The sequence below is a fragment of the Drosophila nasuta genome, chromosome 2R, assembly GCF_023558535.2.
Source record: "Drosophila nasuta strain 15112-1781.00 chromosome 2R, ASM2355853v1, whole genome shotgun sequence".
Classification (NCBI taxonomy): Eukaryota; Metazoa; Arthropoda; class Insecta; order Diptera; family Drosophilidae; genus Drosophila; species Drosophila nasuta.
In genome coordinates, this window is record NC_083456.1 from 20,515,471 (window position 1) to 20,540,332 (window position 24,862).

General features: G+C 38.7%; 3 protein-coding genes across 6 annotated transcripts; all 3 read right to left on the reverse strand.

The window, feature by feature from the left end:
- Positions 1-1,205: 1,205 nt before the first annotated feature.
- LOC132786299 (peroxidase) lies at positions 1,206-13,206 on the reverse strand. The gene is made up of 9 exons (XM_060792795.1): positions 12,824-13,206; positions 3,698-3,882; positions 3,429-3,629; positions 3,160-3,371; positions 2,347-3,091; positions 2,129-2,285; positions 1,694-2,063; positions 1,525-1,630; positions 1,206-1,470 (listed from the first exon to the last, which is right to left on the reverse strand). Exons 1-9 carry the CDS (start codon positions 12,824-12,826, stop codon positions 1,362-1,364), a joined length of 2,088 nt encoding a protein of 695 aa, XP_060648778.1. The 5' UTR covers positions 12,827-13,206; the 3' UTR covers positions 1,206-1,361.
- A 1,997-nt stretch (positions 13,207-15,203) lies between these two features.
- On the reverse strand, positions 15,204-19,491 carry LOC132785288 (epidermal growth factor receptor kinase substrate 8-like protein 2). Of its 4 annotated transcripts, none has more exons than XM_060791307.1 (7): positions 19,362-19,491; positions 17,462-17,840; positions 17,166-17,404; positions 16,425-17,112; positions 15,967-16,354; positions 15,564-15,904; positions 15,204-15,486 (listed from the first exon to the last, which is right to left on the reverse strand). In XM_060791307.1, exons 2-7 carry the CDS (start codon positions 17,837-17,839, stop codon positions 15,391-15,393), a joined length of 2,130 nt encoding a protein of 709 aa, XP_060647290.1. In that variant the 5' UTR covers position 17,840; positions 19,362-19,491; the 3' UTR covers positions 15,204-15,390. The 4 variants fall into 4 exon arrangements, with proteins under 4 accessions (XP_060647290.1, XP_060647289.1, XP_060647288.1 ...); XM_060791306.1 differs by having other exon boundaries at positions 17,462-17,843; positions 19,362-19,470; XM_060791305.1 differs by lacking the exon at positions 19,362-19,491 and adding an exon at positions 18,528-18,635.
- A 1,245-nt stretch (positions 19,492-20,736) lies between these two features.
- On the reverse strand, positions 20,737-24,593 carry LOC132785289 (peroxidase). The gene is made up of 11 exons (XM_060791308.1): positions 24,312-24,593; positions 23,722-23,830; positions 23,318-23,648; positions 23,065-23,254; positions 22,825-23,003; positions 22,205-22,770; positions 22,003-22,150; positions 21,764-21,931; positions 21,576-21,693; positions 21,344-21,506; positions 20,737-21,056 (listed from the first exon to the last, which is right to left on the reverse strand). The coding sequence occupies exons 1-11, from the start codon at positions 24,403-24,405 to the stop codon at positions 21,023-21,025; spliced, it is 2,100 nt and encodes a 699-aa protein (XP_060647291.1). The 5' UTR covers positions 24,406-24,593; the 3' UTR covers positions 20,737-21,022.
- Positions 24,594-24,862: the final 269 nt, after the last annotated feature.

Below are 24,862 nucleotides of genomic sequence, written 5' to 3' on the forward strand. Positions count from 1 at the left end.
CCAGGATATCATCACCCACCAGGACATCATAACCCTCCAGGAAACAATAACTCTCCAGGACAACACGATGTTCCATATAGAGCTGACCATTATAGTGAATATTATGCTCAGCAAGACCATAAACGGGATGAGATGGGACACTCCGATGAACTTGACAATAATGCTTACAGTGAACAAAATATGCTCGACCATAATGAAGTAACTGGTCCCATGATGTCTTATATAACTGAAACTGTATTTGACGAGAATGAGTTGGGAGACAATTTGTCCGAAAATGAGAACTCAAGTAACGAAGATAACTCGGAGACAAGCAATGCAGTTGACAGCGATAACAGTGTTGAGGATCAAACATCCATGTCGGAAACAAATGAAGACAACATGTATGAAGATAATATTGTTGAGGGACGTAGCAGCAAAAAAGCCTATTATATTGGCAATAAGCACTCAACATCATCCATTTCATATATATTCCTTAAAGAAGAACCAAAAATAAAAGAGCTGATGTGATTAAAAAAGAAAAAAAAAACAAATTTACAAATGTGTTTATAAAAATAATTTTAATTTTCGGAAATTTTTTATATTTTCCGAACAGTTTAAATAGATCTGACGCATTGATAGGTTGTCTAGACAAAGACTTTGAGATATCCAACAAAATGAAGATTAATACTTGTTTCACTATTAATGTTTATTTTTTGTTGAGACTGTTAGTAAGAAAATATCAAAGATGCCTCCTACTGTTTGTGTCATGAATATGCAAACAAATATAATACTCTCACTTTATCAAACGTTTGATTAGGTGTAAAGGTGTTAAAAAATGACAAGATTTACAAAGAATTGGACATGAATGGACGAATATTTGATGTTGAGCTGCCTCTTAATTCTGTCATATTGTTTTTTCTCATTTCAGTTTTTTAACAATTTAATATAAAAAGCAAATCAATTCATCTATTCATTCTATGCATATGCAAATGGGCACATTTCAATAGTTTTATTCTGTTTGTTTTTTCTGTGTTCACTCTCTTTTATTGGCGGCTTTCATTTATGTTTGTGAACATAAAAGTTTATTATACAAAGAGACAAACTGAAAGCTGAAAGGAAAATATGCAGTAATCGACCGAATTAAAAACTGAAAGGAATTATTAGAAATCATCGAAGATCGTGCCACACGACTCGCCAATAAAATCCCAAATAATACACATTGTCGCTTTCTTATAAACTGATTGTGATTTTATGTACATCAAAATGGGCAGTATAATACATGGAATTCTATTTGACATTTGTTAAGCTGATTAAACTAAATGTTATTATATTTTGAACTAGTTAATGACAAATCCGCATGTGTACACTTATATTAAAATTGATCATTTCTTGCCAAAAAGAATGGAATGATCAGCAGGAGCTTGATGAACTTGATCAATCCACTTGGTGAGGTCAACTTGCGGAATGTGGGAGCATGGCACAACAGGATTCCTAAGAATTACACATTATTAAATTGTAAAAAGTATGTCATCTAAAGGAACTTACGATCCCGAGACCACTCTGAAAGCAGCAGGTTGCATGGAAGCAATATTGTTGCCATTATCGCAAAGAAGACGAGCCATGCTTGCTTTACGCAGCTCCGCCAATTGATCTGATTTGAAATAAAAGAGTTATTACTATCAATATGAATACTTTGCAAGATCAGGTGAGTTACCTGGTGTAAAACCAGTAAGCTTATCGCCATTCTCAAAGAAGAAACGATCACCGACACGAGTCCTATAAAACTGTTCCGTAAGAATGCACAGGAATGTGGGACCAGCCAAGGCGCCAGCAACATGATCCTCCAATGAAGCACCCACAGTTAGATCCACATCCTCGTGGCTATCGTAAAGTGACTTGAGCTTGGCAAGAGTTTGTGGACTAATTAAATCGCCATAGCCTTCCCACGAATGAGCGCGACTGAGACTGCAGAATTCTCGCATGTCATTATAGGTGGCAAGACCATGATCACGATTACGCTGAATATCCAATGAGCGCAGATCCGAACCGAATGGCATATTACGTCTAAACAGGAAATGTTTGATCTGCAGAATATCAAATGCAAATTAATGCAAAACTGCTTGCTGTAATTGTCCAATCTCGTGCAAACCTGCTTGTCAAAGTTAATGTCCGTCAACTCTTCCGGTTGAGTGGCGTGACCTCTGGTAAGGGAATCAAAGTTATCGCCGACCTCAATAATGCCAGGACGATTGAACCAGTCGCTAAGGGTCAGAGAGCCAAGCACAGCGCGCAGTTCGGACAGCAAACTAAAAAAGGCAAAGTATAATTAAAAAATAAATCACATATATTATAGACTGCCAAACTTACTCTAGTCTACCCTCGATTTGGGAATGGAAATATCTGAATGCAGCAGTTGCGTGTTCGTTCAGTACACTTGGATCGATTTTAGGATCATAATCATTCACATAGCTATCACCATGAGTCTTGTAGATCAAACGATTCTTCAACATATTCTCGCCACCCAAGAAAATTGGCAACCACTCGTAGTAGCTGATGTGCTGATACTGTGCAATGTTAATCTTGCGTGCCTCCTGGAAGAGCGTACGATCATCAAAGTGAGGATTGAGTGCGGAAAGAGCATCGGCAATGCGATTGTGTTCGCGCAGCAATATCGTCTGCAAGATGGCCAATCCAGGGTTCTGATTAACACGCACATCGCCGGCTCTGTAGCAGACCTCGTTGGGATCGACAGCATCACAATCGCCGGTCACGTTGCGCGACAATGGCAACCACTTGGCACCGTTGCGCTCCTCAACAATCATGCGTCCTCCCTGGAATTCACGAATTTCGCTATTCTGTTGCATTGAGTTGCCGTAAACTAGAGAAAGATCCAAGTAAGATGTGACTACAGTCAGCTGTTCTGCTGGTCCACCCGTATACTGGCAATTGGAGTCGCGATCCGTCAGCGTGCGCACAAAGTTAAGGCACTCGGTACCGACTTGAGAGTAAGCTGGATCATGGGGTGGCACAATGATGGCGAAACAGGTTCGATGGGCGGTATCTAAACCAATTAAACGTCCGTCGTCGGTGCAACAACGTGTTGGATGTTTCTCTAAACGAGGATTGGAAAGTGATTAGTCAACAGTTAGGTAACAAGGTTGTTAGGTAAGTAATTCATACTCGATTGAGTGCCTCCCGCCTGCATGCTCATATCGTGCGTCATTATCTGTCCCCACTGCATGTTGTGCAGCGTATACTCTGGATCAGGCACATCCTGTTCACCGAATACCACCAGGGATACCAGACGAGCGCTGGGCAGCTCATCACCAGTCACAGAGCGAGTAGGAGCTGAGATGCCATCAGCATACTTGGGTGATAAAAGACGTCCATATCTACGAAGAAGTTGTTGTTAATATTGAACTGAAAACAACTGCCCACAAATTTATTACTTGGTATTGGGCACTCCTAGTCCAGGTTGCTCAAGATGATTACAGGAACCATCCATGCTGCGATAGGCTGTCTTTTCGCAAATAGCTGGAGGACTTGCACAGGGAACTCGTCCCGGCATCGGAGCGCGTGGACTCGATATAGACGATAGGAAGGGATTTTGTGGCGCCGGCGATGTGTCCACCGTCAAAGGCAAAGCGTTTCTAAAGTAATCATAAAGTAAACAGTGCATAAGTGGCAAGGCAATCGCAGCTATCTAATGTTGACTTACCCGACTAAATATGGAGCTGCTGCGCCTTGCAGATACCTGAAGCCATGATAGCTTGATCCCAGTTGAGCGTGGGATTGCGGCTGCTCATTATGCACAATGTGGTAGCCAGTCGATACTTTCAGCCCTAAGGCACACGAAACAAGACCCAGCATGCTGAGGAGCAGCATGTCTCGACGATTTGACATCTGCAATGAAAATTGGTATTAATTTTAATAGACATAACTTTTAAGGTAGATACAAATTTTAGTGTGGGACGTTGTAAAGGAAACTGAAGCAACAATAATTGACTAGAGATTTTATTACGATATGCTGATATTTTAACTGCTAATATTGAAAATTATCTGGACAAAAATTCAATTTGCAATTTTATGGTTTTCTCAGTTGGTTTTGCAACACATTTATATAGCTCAATCAAACTTTTTTAGACTTTTGTTTAATGACTTAAGAAATGATAAATATAAAATCCTACAAATAAAAACTTAATACGACCGTAATATATAAATAAATAAATATAATCAGCGCAAAATGAATTGCCTTAGGTGAATATCTCTGTGGAAATATCACATTTTTATAAAGCCGTAATATCTTTGCAGCGTTATTTCAATGACATCCCCTACAGACCCACAAAATCTGAAATTGATGGCAATATTAAAAGCGCTTAAGATTTGAGCTACAGTACAAAAATGTTGCCGGCTGGCAGTTAACGTGAAATTTGTGGACACGTTTCATGTTAACTGACAGCGAACACGAAAGCTGCAAGTGGGCCATTTTTGCATGAATCGCACATTGGACCAGTTAGGGAACAGTTAGTTGCAACAATCAACAATCGATCTGAGTCAGAGTCAGAGTCTAAGCCGGAGTTGTAGACAGCCAGCGAGACACAGGCTCCTCTGAAGTTATGGACACAACTGGTTTCATCACCTCTGTTTTTGTATTTGGAATGTATTCATTATTATTCATTTGCATTGCGACATTGCGACGAGAAACATGTTCATGTGCGCAGGCAAACAATTTGCTGCCGGTGTTTTAAAGCCCAAAAACTAAGCTACATCCGTGCAATGGATTTTTATTTATGTACTCTCTGGCCATGCCAATGGGAACTGGGCAAGCGTGAAAAGTCTCATAATTGTTAATAACACTGAGTATTCGCATTCAATTTGATCAATTTGCAGACTACTTATGTAAACAGACTGAATCGACAACAGTCAAAGGAAAAAAAAAACAGAAAAACGTTACTATAAAGTGTCTGTCTGAGGTTTTACATAATGAATTTGTCTCGCGAGCATTGGCCTCGGGCTTAGACCTAGACCAGATTCAGCATCGCAACCGCCACGACTCCCAAATGAAGTCAGACCTTTGTGCAAAATGCCAGCTGCATGCAAAAAAACGCAAAATAGAAAAATAAAAATTTGCAAAATGCAAATTTCAAATGCTCATTGGCCATTGGCGGCCAATCCGATGCAGCAACAGCAGCAGCTGCCGTGACAGAAACGAACACAAATTGTGTCTGTTTTAATTGCATGAGAGACCAAAGAACAATGGCCCCCACAGTTGGCCCCAAGAGACAATGCTGTCGGATCAGTTCGATCTATTCGTTTTGGGCTTCCTAGTTTACTAAACTCCCTTTCCACAATTTAGCTTAAAGTCGACAATTGTAGTTTTATAGGGTACAATTAGAATGGATAACATGTCAATACAAGTTTAGTATTAAATTTTACTTTCAATTTTAATTTATGATCTATTGATCTTGACGGACTTTTGTATTCATCTTGACCATAGATCAAGACATATTTGTTTATTTTGATGTAGTTGCGACTGCGCGATTATTGTCTCGAAAGAATAAACAAATCTGACTTTGGACAAGGCCAACTGCCAACGTTCAGGGTCGACATCTGCATTGTACTTTTTCAATAATTAAGAACGTTTAGCGTGCCGATTAAACAGTATCTACAATGAAATCTAGTTTTGTTCTAGTTCGTGACCGCAACAATGCAACAGTGACAAGATTCCGGAGTTATCCTCGCCTGGGAACCAAGTAAAGACAAAGCTGTTGACAGTCAAGGAATTACATATGATTAATGCCAGTTAAAGATATTATAATAAAAGATTTACATAATTCAAGTATTACTATAATATCATACAATTGAGTTCTTGGTAAGTATTATATATAGGTTCAGTTATAATGTTGTCAACAAAAGCACAAATCTGATATAGTTGAAGCAGATCAAGCTGAACAGCCACTCCACCAAAGTGGTGCAATATTTTTGGGGCACAGCAATCTGCAGCCAATCATGGCCAAATTGAGAAAAAGCGAGCAAATTTTTTACGACTTTAACGGCTTCTAATTAAAATCGAATTCATATCGCCAAAGACATTTGCTGATCATTAAAGTGTAAAATAGCTACGTGCACCAAAGAAATTGAGCACACAGAAAATGATTGATTTATTGATGGATTGCCAGCGTGCCTTATATGGAGCAGAGCAGCAGCGTATATAAAGTACACAGATACAGATGTACATATCTGTCTAGATCTTTGTTGCAATCCGGGACTTGTGACAGGAATATGGAGCTGTAGAAGGCATGTTAAAATTGCGACGATGTCGACGTGGTGTGCACAGAAATCAAAAGACATTTCAGATTGGGGAACAGGCACTAATTGAAATTGCCATTTAAAATGAAAGTGTCCCAAGTCGCGACTACCAAATATAGAGAGGTGCTCAGCACCTTAAAGTGCAAATTGGGATGCAGCTGGACTAGCTTTAGTTTTTTTTATTGCTCTGGTATTTGAACGTGGTCTTAATCGTGTTGTGCAAGATCGTGCTGAGATTAGTGCGATAATTATACAAAATATGTAACATGTAAGCAACTCTTGACAAACATCACCGCAAGAGCAATAGAAATATAATCAAAAAGTTGACAGCTTTGTACACTACGGAGCATAATTGATGCCAATAAGTAGGCTGTCTTGTCCCCCTCCCACACACTCACACACATGAGAGGCTACAACACTCGTGCCCAAAAAGTCAGGTGATCAAATGTAGCACAGCTTTAGCTCCAGCATCAAATGCACCTACTAGTCAAAAGTCACATGACCGAACAGCACTCGAAAAATACTCATTCACGCAGTTGAATGATCAAATGTGATTTTGCTTGCTTTATGAACTTGTTGGGCAGGACTGGTCGGCAATTGGGTGAAGCGAATTTATTGCAAACAAAAAACAGAGTTGAGAGACAGAGACAGAGACGGAGACTTGTGACTGGTATTTTCTAATTGCGAATGCAATTTGCAGTCGCCTTTTTACGGTCGTAAATTTAGATGATCCATACTAATTGATTCTTAACTGTTTCGAACCGAATTTAAAGTTGAACCAAAATAAACGCAATGGAACTGGTTTCAGGGGAAGTGCAAAATACGCTTTAGCACTTTGTAGACAAATTAACCTAGTCATGGATTAATGAATGAAATACCAAAATTATCCACAACTTAACAAGTTGTCAAGCCAATGAGTTTGTTTTGATTATTTTTCGTGTTGTTGTTTAATGCGTGCGATTGCGCAAGCTCAGCATTTGACAATTTCGTCATACTTAATTCGTTTTAAACTATTATTTCCCTTTACTTTTTGTCTGTAACTGAAATTGGTGACAATTCAAGTCAATAATAAATGTTATTGTGTTGGAAGTCAAGAAAAGACAAAGGTCAGTTTCTTGCCAATTTGTGCAGAAGAGAATGTTACACCCAGTTTGTTTATTGTCTTTATTTTGTCTTATCCAACACCTTTTTGGGGAGACCTTAAAGCCAGCGGCAACAACTGACACAGGAGTTTTGTAGTTTTGGAATTGACGACGTCGTTCTTAGTCCGAGTCCAAGGTAATTGCAACTAACTGCCTTTCGCCATTTTCCGACACAAATCTGACATATCACGACTCCAAAATGCAACTAACTCCGTGGAGTTTTTGTTTGTTGTCGTTGCATTACTTTTAATTACACAACACTACGTCATAGCAAGCTCGGTGCTTAACAACAACAATCACAACAACAAATTGCAGGCTGCCAGCGGACGACCTGCAGCTATAAAACTCCAGGGTGCTTACGAGCACAATACGAGTGTGCACTATTCACTATTTATTTGCTTTGATTTTGTGCGTACCTGTTTTTATAGACATTTGTATAAGCCAACATAAATCTTTTATGATGCAGGCAACGTATGACTTGTTAGAGATCGAATTACTTTTGCATTCACAGGTGTATGAGAATAATTATTTATGCACTTTATAATAATTGCGTATATTATTTTGTGCTTTATATACATATTTGAAACACTTGACCATAATTAATTTTAATTGGAATTACGCAGTAAGAAAACAAATATCCTGACCGACACCAGGGCTGCCAAACAACTGTTACTTTTAGTGAACTTCAAAAATAAAGTGTGTACACACCAGCAGCATAATTGCACTAAAATCTACTTTATCTAGTGTTGCCGGATCGACACATAGACAGTCAGTCATTGATTGGGATTGCTTTCCGTTGCAATTGGAAATTACGTGTGATAATCTTTTTTTGTGTGTTTTTTCTTGCGCAATAGTGATTTGGAAATTATTTACAACCTTCAACAGTTGAAAGCATATTGAATGTGTTGAGTGTCTGCATAAAAAAGTGTTTTATTTTCCTGTTGATCGTGAGATTCGTGCAACATGTTTAAAATGGCGTCGCATTTTTTTTTTTGCGAGTAATCCCAGTGCGAATTACAATTACACATGTGCGTGTGTTTGTGTTTGTCTCTATGCGAAATTAGTGAAAATATAAATAATGAAGGCGATGCAAAGATATGTCATTGCTTAAAAGAGATATGATAAAGTGATGAAGCTTGTGTGGGTGTCTGGGTCGTTATAAATAATGCACCTATTCAATGTCTGATTTTCTCAAAGGGTCGTTTTTTTGTGGAGTGTGAACGTCATATGTTGACATGTTTCATCGCGCAATTAAAATTAAAGTAATTACGATGCTCTTAGCGCAATTGCCGCGTCCGGCCCGTTTCGTTTCGGTTTCGTTTGCGGTTTTCTGTTTCGGTTCCGGCCCCACAACTACATCGTCATCGGCACTGACAATGCCAACCAGAGCAGATCCAAAATGGCATTGTCTTTTAAGACGCGAATAACGGAAGCGTCCAAAGACAAAAAAAAAAAAACATTGTCTGACAATGCAGACAAGACGACGACAGAGAAACACGCGAGAAAAACAATTAGACTTGCGATGCGATGATTACAAATCCATGGATAAGTGCGTATCGCAGTTATTTCGGAAGTTACTACATAATATGGCACTCTATATAAAGTTGACTAATTAATGGTAAGTGTAATTTTTTTAATTTACGGATACTCTTTTTATCTATGACAGATGTTATTTTTTTTATTAGCTGTTGTGACCAATTTTATTTCTATTGCTTTTTTTTATGTATTGCAAAGTCAGTTGGCTTTTTTTTGTAACGGCGAGATCATAAACAGTTATTGCACTCTTGTGCGACAATTGTATTCACCATTCATTCAACTTCATGCGAATTTCTTCAGAGCTCCATTCAAATGTGCGATTCGTGTGCTTGCTGCTTGTTACAAAGTCGCCCCATTCATCTACCGTTAACAAGCCGAGCTGCGACTTCGTCTCCTCCGCCGCCATCTCTTTGGCCAGATGAAGTTGTAATCGACTCAAATTATGGCCAGATGCTGCTGCTGCTTGGGGCTAGCCCCGTTGCGTTGCCGTCTGCCGCAGACAACAAACTCTTGTCTGTCTGTCTGCTGCTGCTGCTGCAATTGTGGCGGGAGACCTTGACTTTGAATTCGTGTACCAGTTGTTGGCGCAGCAGTTGCATCAATGGAAACTGAAACTGAAAGCGTACCCAGACCCCAAAAAATGAAACCAGTTGATCTCTAGACGAGTCGGCTGCTTTCTTTGGTTGCCACTTCGACTTGTTTTTGTTTATGTTATTGTTTTTTAGGGGTCACTCACTGCAATTGAGATTGAACGTGAAATTCAATTATCGCTTTGGATGTCTACTATTTTATGCAAAATGCTTGAATCTTTACGATCTGTGTTTGCTAATTAATTTTTTATTGGAGGCACCTTTTGTTTGCTTTAATTTGCTCAGCTGGGAAGACAAAAGAAAGTCAAATTAAAATTTTTATATCTATTTAAGTTGTCAATATAAATGGCAATTTGATAAAATTGCTATCATTAAATAGATAAGATTTATATAATTTCGGAAGGTGGCACGAAATAGATTATAAATGAAATAAATTCTTTTTTTTTATAGATATTTCTTTATTGATAATAAATTCTTATTGCATTTATTGGTTGATAATTGAGGTTGGTAATGATGTTATGAAAAAGGCGTTATAAAGACTTTGCGATTGAGTTCCACAATCGAATTAAATTTCAATGTATTGGCAAATATGTATTAGGTCCCGCCCTATATATAGCCAGTATTTAATTGATTTGCGTTAATTCTTGGCTATTTCAAGTATTCCCCTACCGATTTAAATTCTTGTTACATTGATTGGAATTTTTGGAGCGGTGGTTGCAGCCGTCAAGACCGCATTCCACGTAACGCTTAGCTAATTAATGGCGTAATTAGTTGTATTTGTTTAAGCTTTTACATTAATTAGCTACCTCTGCGTTCGGTGCATCGCGTTGGGTTCTCGAACTCCCAAAGCTCCCCAGAGCATACGATTGCAATTTGTCGAAACGCCTTTTGGCTTAGATGTTTTTTTTTTATTTGGTTCGTATTTGGATTTGGCCAACACGAGAGCCATGTACGATAACCACAAGTTTTCCCAATTCGGCCACTGTGTGTATAAAAATGAGAAATGTTAACAACGTTATTATTACTACCATACTACATCGCGTACTTGGGCTCTTGCCGTTGATCGTGGTTCGTATATAGAGCATTTAAAGTTATAATTGGCCTGGAGCAAGCAAGACAGAAACACAAGAAGTGAGCCAAATCGGTTTAACAATATGGTATTAGTTGGAAGCTAAGTAGCGGGTGCCAAGCAGAATATTGTTAGTTATTAACTTTAACGCTCAATTTGGCTGTCAAATATGCCATTATATAACAGTTCCCATAATTACATACTATACTTATTACTGAGCATAATGAGATTTCGAAATGATTGAAAACCAGAAATACAATATACCAAGTACAATGTATAAATATTCAAATCTCGCTGCTCTAAGAAAACAAAAAAAAATTGGTTATTTGAGATCATTGTGATCTTTCGGATGGAATTGTAAAACAAAAGGTATGCCATTGTCTGAAGCTGACGTTGACGTGACTTGAAAATTAAGACATAATTGTATTAATATTACATATTTTGCAGAGACAACTTGCATTGAACGAGTTCCACAGAGATTTGTACATAATGCTGTAGCTCAATAATGAATTCCTAGTTCCTGGTGTTGTACCTGTTAATAATCTATGTAGTTCGAGTATAACAGCTATTTGCATATTTGACTTCTGGGTTTGGGTTTTGAAAACGGCCATAACTGAAATGAATGTAATCACTGACTGACTGGATGGATGGAGTGAATGGCGAACAAGTCGTCAAATTGTGGTTGCTTATAGTCTCACTCTTACTCACACTCTCACTCTCACTCTCACTCTCTTGTACTCTGGGGCATAATCCAGTTGGTACATAAATACCTCATGATTAAGTAAATTGCGTAATAGTCTTAAGATGCCAGCCCAGTTCAGAGAGACAGAGACGGCCAAACATAAAGGCGAGAGAGAGAGAGAAAGTAGGCATGGGCATAAAAACCCAAAAAGTCTTGACTTTTCAACTGCAATACATGTATTATAGTATACATAATCCCATTAAAACATGCAACACACTCTGCATGTGATTATAAAAAGTGTGCATACATAGTAAGCTTGAACTTTCAAAGTCCGGTTTTAAATCGTTGTGTTCTATTGAATGCCACGCAAATGGACCAACTCGAAAAACATTACCAACAAAATCGCCTACAATGTAACACAATCGACAAGCTCACACAATGCATATATGGATATGGATTGTTGTATAGACAGATCGGAGTACAAACATCTATAAATTATGTTTGCATTTTCGAGAGCTTTATTGACTGGCGGCTCGCTGATTAATTTCAGCCAACAATGTTTGCTTAGAGGCTGGACTGAAGTGAACTGTACTGAACTGAAGTGAACTGATTTTGGACGTGGGGGCGTGTCAAATTAGTTTGTCTTAAACTGTTGATCATGCGCTGAGGCTAATTCGAAGGGTTTTACAGTTTTTTGGTCGAAGTCGTGATAGAGACTAAAAACAAAACAGAAACAGAAACCGAAATAAATAATAAAAACGAATTCAACTATGAAGGTCATTTGCTTGGTATCTTAAAATAATTACCTTACTTTTAATGAAAACAAAAACACAAATGTAATTTTCAACACAATTATTGTGCCACACACACACACACTTTCGCACACACACACACATGTCTGTGTGTTGTGTGGCTTTACAGTTAGTTTAGAGTAGGTCTCAAGTATTACAATGGGTCTGTAATTTGTTGTTAAATATGCAATTAACAGTAGTCAACAGAAACTGGTTTAAATAGGTAAATTAGTTAGATTACTGGGGCTGAGGACACAAATTAACAATAAACGTTTAATTATGTAAATGCGAAGCGAAATTAAAAGCACTTTCAAGAGTTTTAAATTGCAATTTTTATGGTCTTCAGAAATGTGCACACTATGAATGTTAAATGCATTATCCTGTTTGCTAATCACTTTAATTTTGCTTAGATCAGATTAAAGACACATTTAAGTTCTTTCACGTCTGATTAGCTAAATTCGTTAGCTTTTTAATGAGCATGGAACAAATCAACTTTAATTGCGAGCTTAAGCGAGCATTTAAAATATCTTGCTTAATTGGCTTGCAAATATTTATAAAGTAGTTTAATGATATTTCGCATAAATTCTTGATATCCAGAAACGATTCGAATTCCTTTCACTTTTTAGCAGAATTTAATAACATGTCAGATCGTATTTCAAATTCTCACATTACCATATGACATTAAAATAGCAGCTTGTCAAATATGTGTGCAAATGTTTGCTTACCATTTTGTTGAATTGTCCTTTCGCTGGGGAATCTGGCACTTTCGAATACTTTTTTATTATTATTATAGTTTGGTATTTGTAAATCTTTCACTTATTTATTTGCAATTGGCAATTGGCACACTGCCCATCCGAACAACAATGCGAGAATTAGCCAATCGCGAAATCGCGAATTCCATGCAAAGTTGAGCAAATTATATTAATAAATTGTAGGCTTATTAATTTGCTGCTGCGCTTTATGAGCCACACTCATTCACAACTCGACACCTGCGAATGTTGATGGTTCGCTGATCACCGATCGTATCTGATCGGATCGAATCGGCTCGGATCGAAGCGTAGCGGATTTGTTTGGTAAACCTCTTTGAGCTAAGGCCCCCAAGGTACTGACGGCGGCAAACTAACTTGCCTGCCGCTGAATTTGGTGCTTTTATAACGAATCGACAACAGCAAACGGCAACAGCAACGGCAGCGATTCGGCTTTGCGCTTGCGTCTGTCCAAAAGCCAGTTCAGTGCGAGCTCCAACGCGAGTGCAGGCAAAGACGAGGACGTAAACGTAGACGAAGACGAAGACGGGACGCAAATGGAGACGAAGTACAGGCGCTAGCTAGCGCCGACTGCAAGCGTGTAAATCAAAGAAGTTTGCTTATTTTTTTACGCTCTGCTCTAATTTATGTGGTGGCGATGCAACATCTGAGCGGGGGGATACACATAAGTAGTTAACTGGAGCTATTGAATACGCTTAGTCGCTGCTTTTTATGCTCACACACAGTGCTGCAGTTGGTCGATTGTCATTTTTGGCTAGGACCCGTAAAGTAAAACTATGCCAAATGGCTTTGCTATCTGCTTAACATTAAGGTAAACTTATAGACGACACATGCGGCGACCTCAGTTGACCTATTGTTGAGTGCAGCTTTTGTAATGCGACATCTGTGACCTAGAAAGCTTTTCTTTCGAAAATCTTACAACATATTCGTATCTATCTATATGTCTGTCTGTCTGTAGCTGCCCCTGCGTGACGTTGTTGTACTGAGTAATTGTTGTTTTCGTTTTCATTAATTAAAGAGTTGGACATACAAAGTAAATCTGTATACATACATATGTATGAGCATACATAATATACGAGTTATGCGTGTGCTTGTTTGGATCACTATTAACCAGATTGTGTGTGTGTGTAACACATAAAAATATCAAATAATGACCACTAACTATCCACTCTGAAGAATTCCATGCACGTTCGTACAGAAAGGCAGACTCGACTTGAAACTGTCTTGTCACATGCTTTTTGAAAAGTTTTGTGATCTAGCCTTGAATGTCCGCGAAATGTTTTCAAGTTTCGACCATTTGCATCATTAGAATTCATTTGGAACCACAGTGTTGTGTGCACTTAATTGCAATTTCAATTAACTTTGATCATTTCTAAAAACAACAAGATACTCTACATATGTACTTATATATCAAAGCTTCCTCAAAGAAAGATATTAATCAACAAAAAAAAAACTATTCGTTCCGCTCGGTTATGCTTAATACCCTTTTTTTCCTTTACCCCCAATTAAATGTTTACTTTTATTATTACTTAAAAACTGTAGTTGTTCTTAGACATGAAATTAATGTTGTCTGCGAAATTTGCTTACTATAATTAGCTCAAGCTACATATATTTACCTAATGATATGACTACACCTCATTGCCTGTTGAAGTCTTCATTAAAACATGACTTTGGGGTGTTAATATTACGCCCATTTCGCATTCGTAATAATATTTTAACACATTATTACTAAATGGCAAGCTTAATGGCAGCTAAATGCATTGTAATAAACCCTGTTCCAATTGACTGCATACTTAATTTATTTAAACCAAGTATTTAGCTAACTATTTAACTCATCTTTTGCCAAACATAGAATACGCATTTCGCCAACAGCTTGTTTAGAGAATTTAGCAATTTTTTGTTTAACGCAATTTACTCTAATCGAAAATCTCTCTTAACTGGTCCGCTGTAAATTACCAAAAGAAAATAGTTCATAGCATTTTAATCGACACGTAACAAGTTTTTCACATTACAAGTATTTTTTTGTGCGTTAACTTAATAAATTATTTGATTTTCTCAGTTGCCTTAACAGTAGCAACTTGTGCACAAAAGATAAAGCAAAACGAAAAACGAAAAAAAAACAAGTAATTCGAAAACAGATTACATTTTATCGAAACAATGCCATCGTATTTGGAATTCTAATGTTTTTTGTCATGGAACACATTAACTGTGTAACTGCAGCATAGTTAAAGCATGTATTATGGAACTATTGAGCCTCATTTTGAAAGCAGTATTAAATTTAAAAGTATAGTCTAGTCTTTAGATTAGAAGTAGCAAATAAATTCACAGTTTGTTTTTGTCTTTTTTTTAAATGTTTATTTACACATATACAAATATGTTTAAGAGTTAAATGAAGGAAGCAATATAAATAGGTAAATGCCAAAAACTTAAAAAATTGTGTTGCTTTACATGATTTACATGTGCTGTTAATATTCAAAGCAATGCTTAAACCAAAACGAATACAGGGAGCATTGAAATAGTATCTCTTAGAAGACCTCGTTCGGATCGCCATTTGATTGATCGGCCTTTTGCCTGGCACGAGCCAACTTCGCCGACAGCTCCGACGAACGAATGGTTTTGTACTGCAAAAGATTTGAGATAACACATACGTACATATATAATATTCGTTATCACAACTGTGTGTAATACAATATAATACCTCACAGAAGTTCTTCTGCAGCACAATCTGTGAAATGAGCCGACGACTCTCGCGCTGGCCAAAATAGCTTTCGATGGTGTGTGGCGACAAGGCAAACATCTCCTCTCCGCTGAGCGTGTGCAGACGCTTGATAATGGTATCGGAGAAGCCCTTGCCACGCAGCCATTCCTCCACCTCTTTGGGCTTCGAGTTTTGATTGATGTATATCTCAGGCGTCTTGAGGATCTCCAGATCCTTGCGATGCTGCCTCTGCTGCAGCATGACGCGCAGCTCATCGTTGACACCATCCTGCATCAAATATGTCACATCATCGGCATCGCAATCGTTGCGGGCACGCATAGCTAATGAACAAATATGTTATAGATCTATTTTCTCTTAAAATTTGTAGTTAATCGTAACTCACCTGCCATGGCACCAACGTTGGCCATGTTGCGTTTGAGTGTGCCACTGGGCGTTTCAGTTGGGGTTCCGCTCTCGCTTGGCGGCATTGGCGGTGGCACCGGCACGGAGGCAGGCATAGAGTAGGAGCGCGGCATCATCTTGTTCGCACCCACCGGCTGTTGGGACTCTCGATCTGCTGGCGGCACATACATGGCCATTGTGTTGCGATAGAGTGGATTGTTGGCTTCGCCATTAGCATCGCCATTCTCCGAAGCCAATGAGTCCGTGTCGCGTGCCTTGCGATTGCTGGCGGGATCAAAGTTGTAGGGTATGAGCACAGTGTGTGGCACGTAGCCAACGTTGCCAACGGAATTGCGTGCCTTCCACCAGTTGCGGGAGTCATCAATTATCTGTGCTCAAGTCAAATTGTCGATATGCTAAGGCCATAAATCAGACACTCGATCGATGATGTCAGCTTACCTCTAAGTATTCGCCCTTTGTCACATTCAGTTCCTTATCATTTGTCGCCTGCTTGTTGTAGGCCACCTCGGCAATATCCACATTGCGGGTCTGCAAGCGACCCAGCCAAGTGCGATTGGTGCCCGGACTCAAGGGTACTGGGCTGGCCAACGGAGTTTGTGGCTTCTTGATGGCGGGAGCTAAATAAGGCACCGGCTCATCGACACACCAATCGGGCGACCATTCGTCATAGAATATGGGATGGTAGGATTCCTTTTGATCTTGAAACTGATCCTTGGGCACAGTCCAGTTCGGTCCCAAGCTCAACCAGAGGTCCTTCTCATTGGAGTCGAGTGTGCCATTCAGAAATGTAACTGTTTCTCTGCGCAGCAACGGATGCACAATGCTCTCGGGCAAATGGGCGCCATCGTAGATGTCATTGCAGACATTGACAATCGACTGCAGCGAGACGAACACATTGTGCGCGGGATTAATGCCCTTGCTGAAGTGATTCTGCAGTTTCACCGAGAAGTTGAGTGCCAATTTGATTTTGGACAGAATGTCAGCGAATTCGCTTTCAATAGGTGGACGTGAGCGCAACACCAGCAAACCTTCGCCATGGGGATTGTGTTCATTCTTGCGGGATTGCAACTCCAACAAAGCCTCGGAAGCATAGTGCAGACGGGCAATAAAGCGTTCAATATCCTCGCTAAAATGTAGAGATTAGTGAGGTGACGAACTACATACGGGATGCATACTTACAAGCAGTGATTTATCACCTGCACATCTTTATCGGTTTGCTCGCGATCCTGAGCATTCTTCTCGGCAGCGATCCCAGCCACAGCTGCTGCAATGCCAAATTGATCCTTGGCCTGTTGATTGCCAGGACGCTCGGGCTTTGGCAGCTTGATGGGCGTCTTATTACGATCCACAGTCACTGGAGTGCCACTGGCCAGTTGTCGCAGATCCTCAACCAAATGCACTGCATTCACATCCGTAACCTAATGAAGTATGCAAATTATCTATCTATTTGAATTTAGGATAAACGATTTACTAACTTGAAAGATGTGCATTTCTGTGTTGCCTAGAGAGATGCCTGGCACCGTGAATATCAAGATATTGTTGTAGGTCTCCAGTGGATCATCGCTGATAAAAGCCGTTGGCTCTGTTATCAAGCTGCCCGGAAAGTTTTCAATTTCCTTCATATCCTTATCAAGCATGACAAGCCATTGGCCATTGAAGCACATATACATCTTATGTGGCCAAATGCCCCCCGTCTTATCAAGCTCGATGAGCAATTTCATTTTTTCCTTTGGCTGTTTCGATTCGACCTCATTTTTCAATTTGAACGTGGCCAGGTGATCCAACGCATATGTTGGCTTATTATCATCATTATCACTGGAGTGAGCTCCATTCTCATACCCGTTTCGTAGCATACTACTGTAAGAATTGAACAAAGTTTATAGATAAAGTATTCGAGTATCTCTGTTTTGTATGTGAGTGTGTATGCAAACAATTGGAAATTAAGAATGACATTCAAATAATCTGATGATAGTTGGCTGAAAAACGATATTCACACAAAACTTAAGGGCACCGAAGTAAAGAATTTTCGAAGTTCACTAAACACTGTACCACTTTGAAAATTGTAGTAAATTATTCTTTTCTGTTTTATGATAATTGTCATGGATGGTTTTAGTTAATTTATATAGTATATTTATAGAATTTCAAGTGTCCTTTTCTCATATAATTCTCACTGATGTTATAGTATAATTAAAATCAAATATTTTTCACATTCTCAATATCTAAAATAGTTCGTTAAATCATCTTAACAATTATTAATTTTTAAACTTAAATCAAAGCTATTGTAAATCACTTAGATAGTGCACCAAGAACTTTGTTCATCATTACACGTGTATATTTTTAATCGGAAATCAAACTATTGTTAATCACTTAGATAGTACTTCAAGAATTCTATGTATTTCATGCGACTTCCAAAAAAATGAAAACACACACTCTCAATATCCAATAGAGTATTCGACAAAATTGTTAATTAATTATAGCTCCATATGCGGTCACGATCTTAGATATCCATAGAAGCCAAATGGCATTTTGAAAAATATTCACCTACGCGTAACCAAAACGGGTCGAAAGTATTTGATAGTCCTGTTGCCTGGCTTGACCATGTTAACGCGTTTACAATTGCAGTGCAACTAACAAACTAACTATATTTAGAGTGTTTGGACTGAATGTTTGCGCGACGAAATTATAAATGAAAGTAATTTCAAATTGCGAAAATGTATTGTCAGCTTAGAAATATGAATGAAGATGATGATGTATTACTAAGTAAATACTATATAGTATATCGATAAATATATATTCTCTTCATTATGTACACAACGGAAGAGTAAAGTTTACTCAATACACCTGTGCAATTAGAATTGTGTGTGCGTGTGTGTGTGTGCGAGTGTAAGAGTGGCGCTGATTAGATAAGGCCCAAATATAGCGCCTGCCTTTGGGTTTGCACCTTACACTACACTGTCAATGCCACACACAGCAGTTGTTGGTAGGAAATTCTTTGCAAATGAAGCAATCACTTTTAAAGCGCTGTTACATAAACTCCAATTAAAGGTCAATCAGCATATTTTTAGTCCGTGATTGCAGACGAGTTGAGTTGGTGTTTTTGCTTTTGCTTTTGCTTGCGTTTTCTTGTTCATAGATTCTTATTGATAGCATGACATCATAATCAGTTATCATTGCCATTATCACTAGAATACATATGCGAGCGATAATATTATAGTATGTGATATATACTCCTTATATGCTCCATGTATAGTCGCGGTCGCTATCTTTTCACTGATCTTGATTTATTTCTTATATCAAACGAAAGGCTTATGGTGGCTAATTCTAAAATACACGAACACACGAAAATGATGAGCAATCTGCTGCTGCTGTTGTTACCTTAGACGAGATATTCACCCACTGCTCTAGGCTGCTTGCTCTAGCGAAAACTTCCACTCTCGACCCGCCGCGAATCAGATTTGAACTAACTGCCAATGGCAATGGGCTTCAGCGGAGCGGTATCAGATATCAGCTATCAGCTATCAGCTTGGTTCTCCAACAACAACCGACTATTAATTGATTGCTCGAAATTGTTTCGCTTTGAATCTTATCGGCGGGAGCTTCGTACGCAAAAGGTTTCGTTTTTTGTTGTTTTATCTACGTTTTGCGTTTGTTTTCATTTCGAGTATTATTTCTGTTTCTGTTTGAACTGCTTCCTTTTTTTCGTATACTGTTATCAAAAGTACACAAACACCTGTGTAATAAGTATTAAAGAATGAACTTGTGCCACATTTTATTACCACATTCTTAAAACGCACTACTAAATTTCATTCGTAAAACATTCCAACCGCCGACAGCGACGCATCCGGAGCTCAATTTGGATATTAAATTAATAAAAATAAATAAAAATATGTCACTGTAAAAAAAAACATATCTACTTAAAACTGAACATATACAATTTTCTTTAATTCATCAAAAACGCCGCATAAATAAGTATGTCAAATTATCTGTCGGAAATTGGTCTGCAAAACCAGCCTCAGTAATGTTATAGCTATTATTATAAATTAACTATCGTTCACATCTAATTTTTAAACGGGTTGTCACACACACACACACATATAATTTGTGGCTATCATACACATATAATTTATAAACAATCTTAATTTAGACAAAGAAATCAATCTTAATTTGCAATCCGTCAATCAACTATTACGCTTTGTTATTCTTTGCAAAACGAGTAAATAATTATCCAATTTTCTTTACTTTAGTTTATTTTTAATGTATAGAAAAAAAGATTTACAAACATAAAAGGGATTACAAATGTTTTAGACTTGTATGGATTTGTTGTAAAAACCGTTGCAAGTGAAACTTGTTTCTGTTTATGATTATGAGTATTAAAGTGACACTGCAACTGGGAAAGAAAATAATTGATTCGCAGCACGTCTGTGAAAACATGACAACTTCCTGATCAACATGACAGCTGAAAAGAATATGTTAGATGAAGCAAATGAATTCACTTCATGTTTCATGTTCATGTAGTTCTTTATTAGGTAAAGAAGTAAACTTTACTTCGTCATCCGCTTTATGTTGGATTACATTTTACTAAAGATTCGATGCTAAATAATTTATATTGCATTTGTTGCTCTGCTTCTCACAAAGTGGGTCATCAGCGTGCTAAGTTCGATGGCCTTAAACGCCCACACTTAAATACGCAGCTTTAAAACAGGGTCATTAAAAAAAGACGCCCAAGCCAAATAAACAGACTGACAATGACTTAAGCAAGTTGTACTTAATGGATTTATATACATTTTACATATATTTGCAACTCTGTATTTGGATTCGCAAGTATAGATACAAATATGTGCTTATAGAGTATAGTAAATGTTACTTAAGGTTGAAGTTTGTTCACTTTTTCTTTCATTGGATGTGCAACCTGCATTCCACAGGTGGCTGAGTAAATGGAGATTAGGAACATCGTCTACTATAAATTCGTCTTGCCATTAATTGGGGGTTTTTCGTTACGCTCCAAGTTGCACTGTCCACAATCTTCCATTGCCGAATTATGCCACATTGTTACAATCAACCAGTCGATTGCTGCAAATGAAAATGGCAAATCAATCATTGTTGTATAAGTTCAATGTATAATTAGTTTTTTTTTTGTTGTTATTACTGAACTTGCTTATCACATGGAACCATAAGTTTATATCAAAATTAAATCAAACTTTCATACTGCATTGTGACTCAGTGTGCCGACATTGCTTTTGAGATATCAACCAACCGAACGGCGTTGGACATGTGAGCACAGGAGTTTCCAATAAAATTCATAATAATTGTGCAGCAGGCACGTTCCAAGCACCTCAACCACCTTGCCACTCACTCACCTGTTCGACTGCAATCTGAATATATTCTCGGGCACAGCGCGCACATTCGAGTTCAGACATAAAAGCTTGCTTCCGTTCATGCTTCTATAGGCATCCAATAAAGTGCTGTGGGTTGACGTCTGTTGCAGCTGATGACGCTGATGGATTCTGGAGAATTGCTCGGCTAAACAACATTTTATAGTATTTAATTAGCGATAAGATTTTATATACCATATAATACACCCAATCTTACACAAAATGCAGCTAAAGGTGGGTCCCACAGTGCCATTGACAATGCGCTCGGAAATGCCTCCAATTATAAGATCCACATCCTTGCATTCTCTGTAGAGGTTCTTCAGCTTATCCAAGATCTGTAAAGCAGAGATATACATACATATAAGTTCAAGCTGAAGTCAATTTATGATTATTCCTTTTACTTACCTCCCTGGGGATATAGGGCTCAAAGTCGGCCCAACCAGTAACCTTCTTCGTATTGCTGCAAGCCTCCAAGTATTTGTAGTATGGCTGAAGTCCATGGTCGCGTCCTCTTTGTATGTCAAATGCCAAGACATCGGCATGAGTTGGCTTCGTGCGTTCATGCCACACAATCTGCCACGAATCAATAAAAGCGAAAGAGTTGACATTTAAATGGCTAAGGTGAAGGCCTTTCTGCTACTTACGGCACCAACATAGGAAGCATCCATCTTCATGGCACGCTCATGAAGTAAACTCTGCAGGATCTCATTCAGTTTCTGGGGTGTGTATTGAATTTGGGGTGTGTAAATTTCATTTTTGAGCTCAAACAGATTGGTCAGTGGCAGGACATTACTTTAGAAAACAACTGATTAGTTTTGGTTTTAACAATGTATTGCATTTACTCACTTATTTGAGGCAACATCATTAGTATTGGCCAAATTGTGCAGCACATTGGGCAGCATTGAGAAGTAGAATCGAATGGCAGCAACTCCAAATTCATTCGAGACCTCAGGCAAAGGTTGTCCCGCTGTTGCTGCTGGCGTGTTTAGCACCTGAGCTGCATTGTTGGCACCCAGCACCTCGGGCAGCCATTCATTCATGATCACACGACGATAGATATCCACATTGATGGTCTTCGCAGCCTGGAACAATTGTTCATCGTTCCAATTCTTGTGGCGCGACAAAAGCTCAGCGGCAATGCGATTGTGATTGCGCAAAAAGATGGTGTAGACAAGAATGGAGAGAGGATTGCTATTGACTCGTGAGTCGCCGGCAACAAAACAATTGGTGGCATTTGCATTGTCGCCCCAAGCACAGAAGGTGTGCTCATCATTGTCCGAGGTGCGAGGCAACAGATTGCCATTGGAACTGGACTTTAAAGTGCCCTTTGACAGCGTACGCATTTTGCTTTGAGCAGCATCGGTAAAGCCATAAAGCTGAGAGAGATCCAGGACGCCAGTGGCTTGATTAAGCTGTAAATAAAGTATTAAAGTTATAGTTTAAATCTGAATTGGGAACTAATTTACCTGCTCGGCACCGCCAAAGTTGCAGCTTTCGCCTACAGCAAGTGCGCTGCGCACATAGTTCAAGCAGTTGTGGAAACCGTATTTATCCTGTGACGTGATTGGAGCACAGAACGGATGATGGAAGCGTGGCTGCAACTTGTGCTGATCGCGATTGCAGCACTCAATAGGCGAACCACTGCCTGTTAATTGAGAAGTATCAATTAGTTATGAAATTTTAAGTCTTTTATAAACTTCACTTACTCATCGACTGTGAAACTGTTTTGCTGAGATCGTGTTCAACGAACTGTGCAAACTGCACCAACACCAAGTTCAAGTTGCGACTGTCATCGCTGCGGCTTCTTGAGCGCGTCTTCTCGGCGGCCTCATTTTCACGATCGTAGAGCGCCATGCTAATGTCCCAAGCGTTGGGCTGATCACGCTCATTGTACAGCTTTAAAATGGTTTAGTTTATTAATTGTTTAAAATATACTATAAAAAGATCTTCATTACTTGCCTGAAGGAAACCATCCTTATAGTCCTGCGGCAACAGGCGCCTGAAAGCGTGATGTCCATCTCGTTGGGTGTTCAACAACCTCTCGCACTCCGACCTTAGAGTGCTGCCCTCTGGCAGCGGCTTCGACTCCAAATAGGTGCGACATTGATCGCCACTGATAGCCTCGGGATCACACTTGCTGTTGTAGATGTAGAGACTTGCCTTGAGCATTTTTAGCGCAATATCGCTGTCCAGCTTGGACTTTTCATTGGGCAACGTGTCGAGTAGTTGAGCATGTGACAAGCTGCCATTCTGCACCGTAATGGCAGAGCTTAAAAGATTATCTTCCAGCCTAAAGCGCACCACAGATAATTAGTAAACAAGCATTATGAATAAACATTTAGATTGCAATGTTTTAGAATTACCTTTTTTGTCTATTAATTGAATCGACTCCAGATGTCACAAAGCCCTTCCATTGAGCAGGTGTAATGTCATTCAGGCTTGATTTGACATCATTGATAACTGTTATATGTGCTATAATAGGAAGAGGAATCTTTAGATTTAGGTATTTTATTTAAGATCGTCTAGAAAATTGTTACTATTTTCTAAGAAACAAGAGAGGTGAGTGCAGGGTCAGATCATTAATCAATCTTAAGAATTTTGTCGTTTACACATCACAATTGATTCTTCTTCTACTTACTCATATGCAACTGCATAGTTTGGGAATATTCCGCTAATGAATAGCTGTCAACACTTGAATTAACCTAATAAAATTTGCTCACCCGTAGTTTAAGGAAGATTACTCTTAATTCTCTGATGAGCACGAATAGTTAATATGTATATTCGCTTATTGCAGTGGAAAACTTTATAAAGTAAATTAACCAAATTTGAACTGCACGTTTAATCAATAAGTGCATAGAGTTCACAATTTGCATAGTTACCCAATAATAACAAGCTTACTTTATCTAATTGCATCACAACAAATCATTTAACAAACAAAAATAATACTACTTACATTGCGAAATGTCGAACTTTAGCGCATTATTACGATCAGGTGCTGACGCCACTATTACGACAGCGGTCAGCAAAAGGTAAACACTTTGCCACATTATGAGTGTTTGATGTGATTCACAAAGAATATTCTAAATCAATAATCAATCTATTAGCACAAACATAAATGTTGTATAGGGACTCGGTGTCAATTCTTTGACCGTTCACAATTGATAAGAGATTGACTGGTACTTGTTGTTAAATCTTGTTATCGTAAGCCAAAGCCGCTCGATGCCTCCGATCGGGCGGTTCAAATACAACTGAATTCTATGTAAATCTCATCAAAATGCACGGCTGAGCTTCGGCTCTGCTATTATCAGAGGCATGAGCGCTCTTAAAGCCGGGCAGAGGCGTTTGTTCTCCAGAGAGCGCTAGAGAGCGATCAATCGAGTTGTGAGGCTTATAAATACTCTTACAATATGCCTACATACATATATTATTATTTTAATATTTGCAACTGATAGTGTTCTATGGAAATCAGAATCATCTTTTGAAATTTGCGTTTTTGTCTTGAAA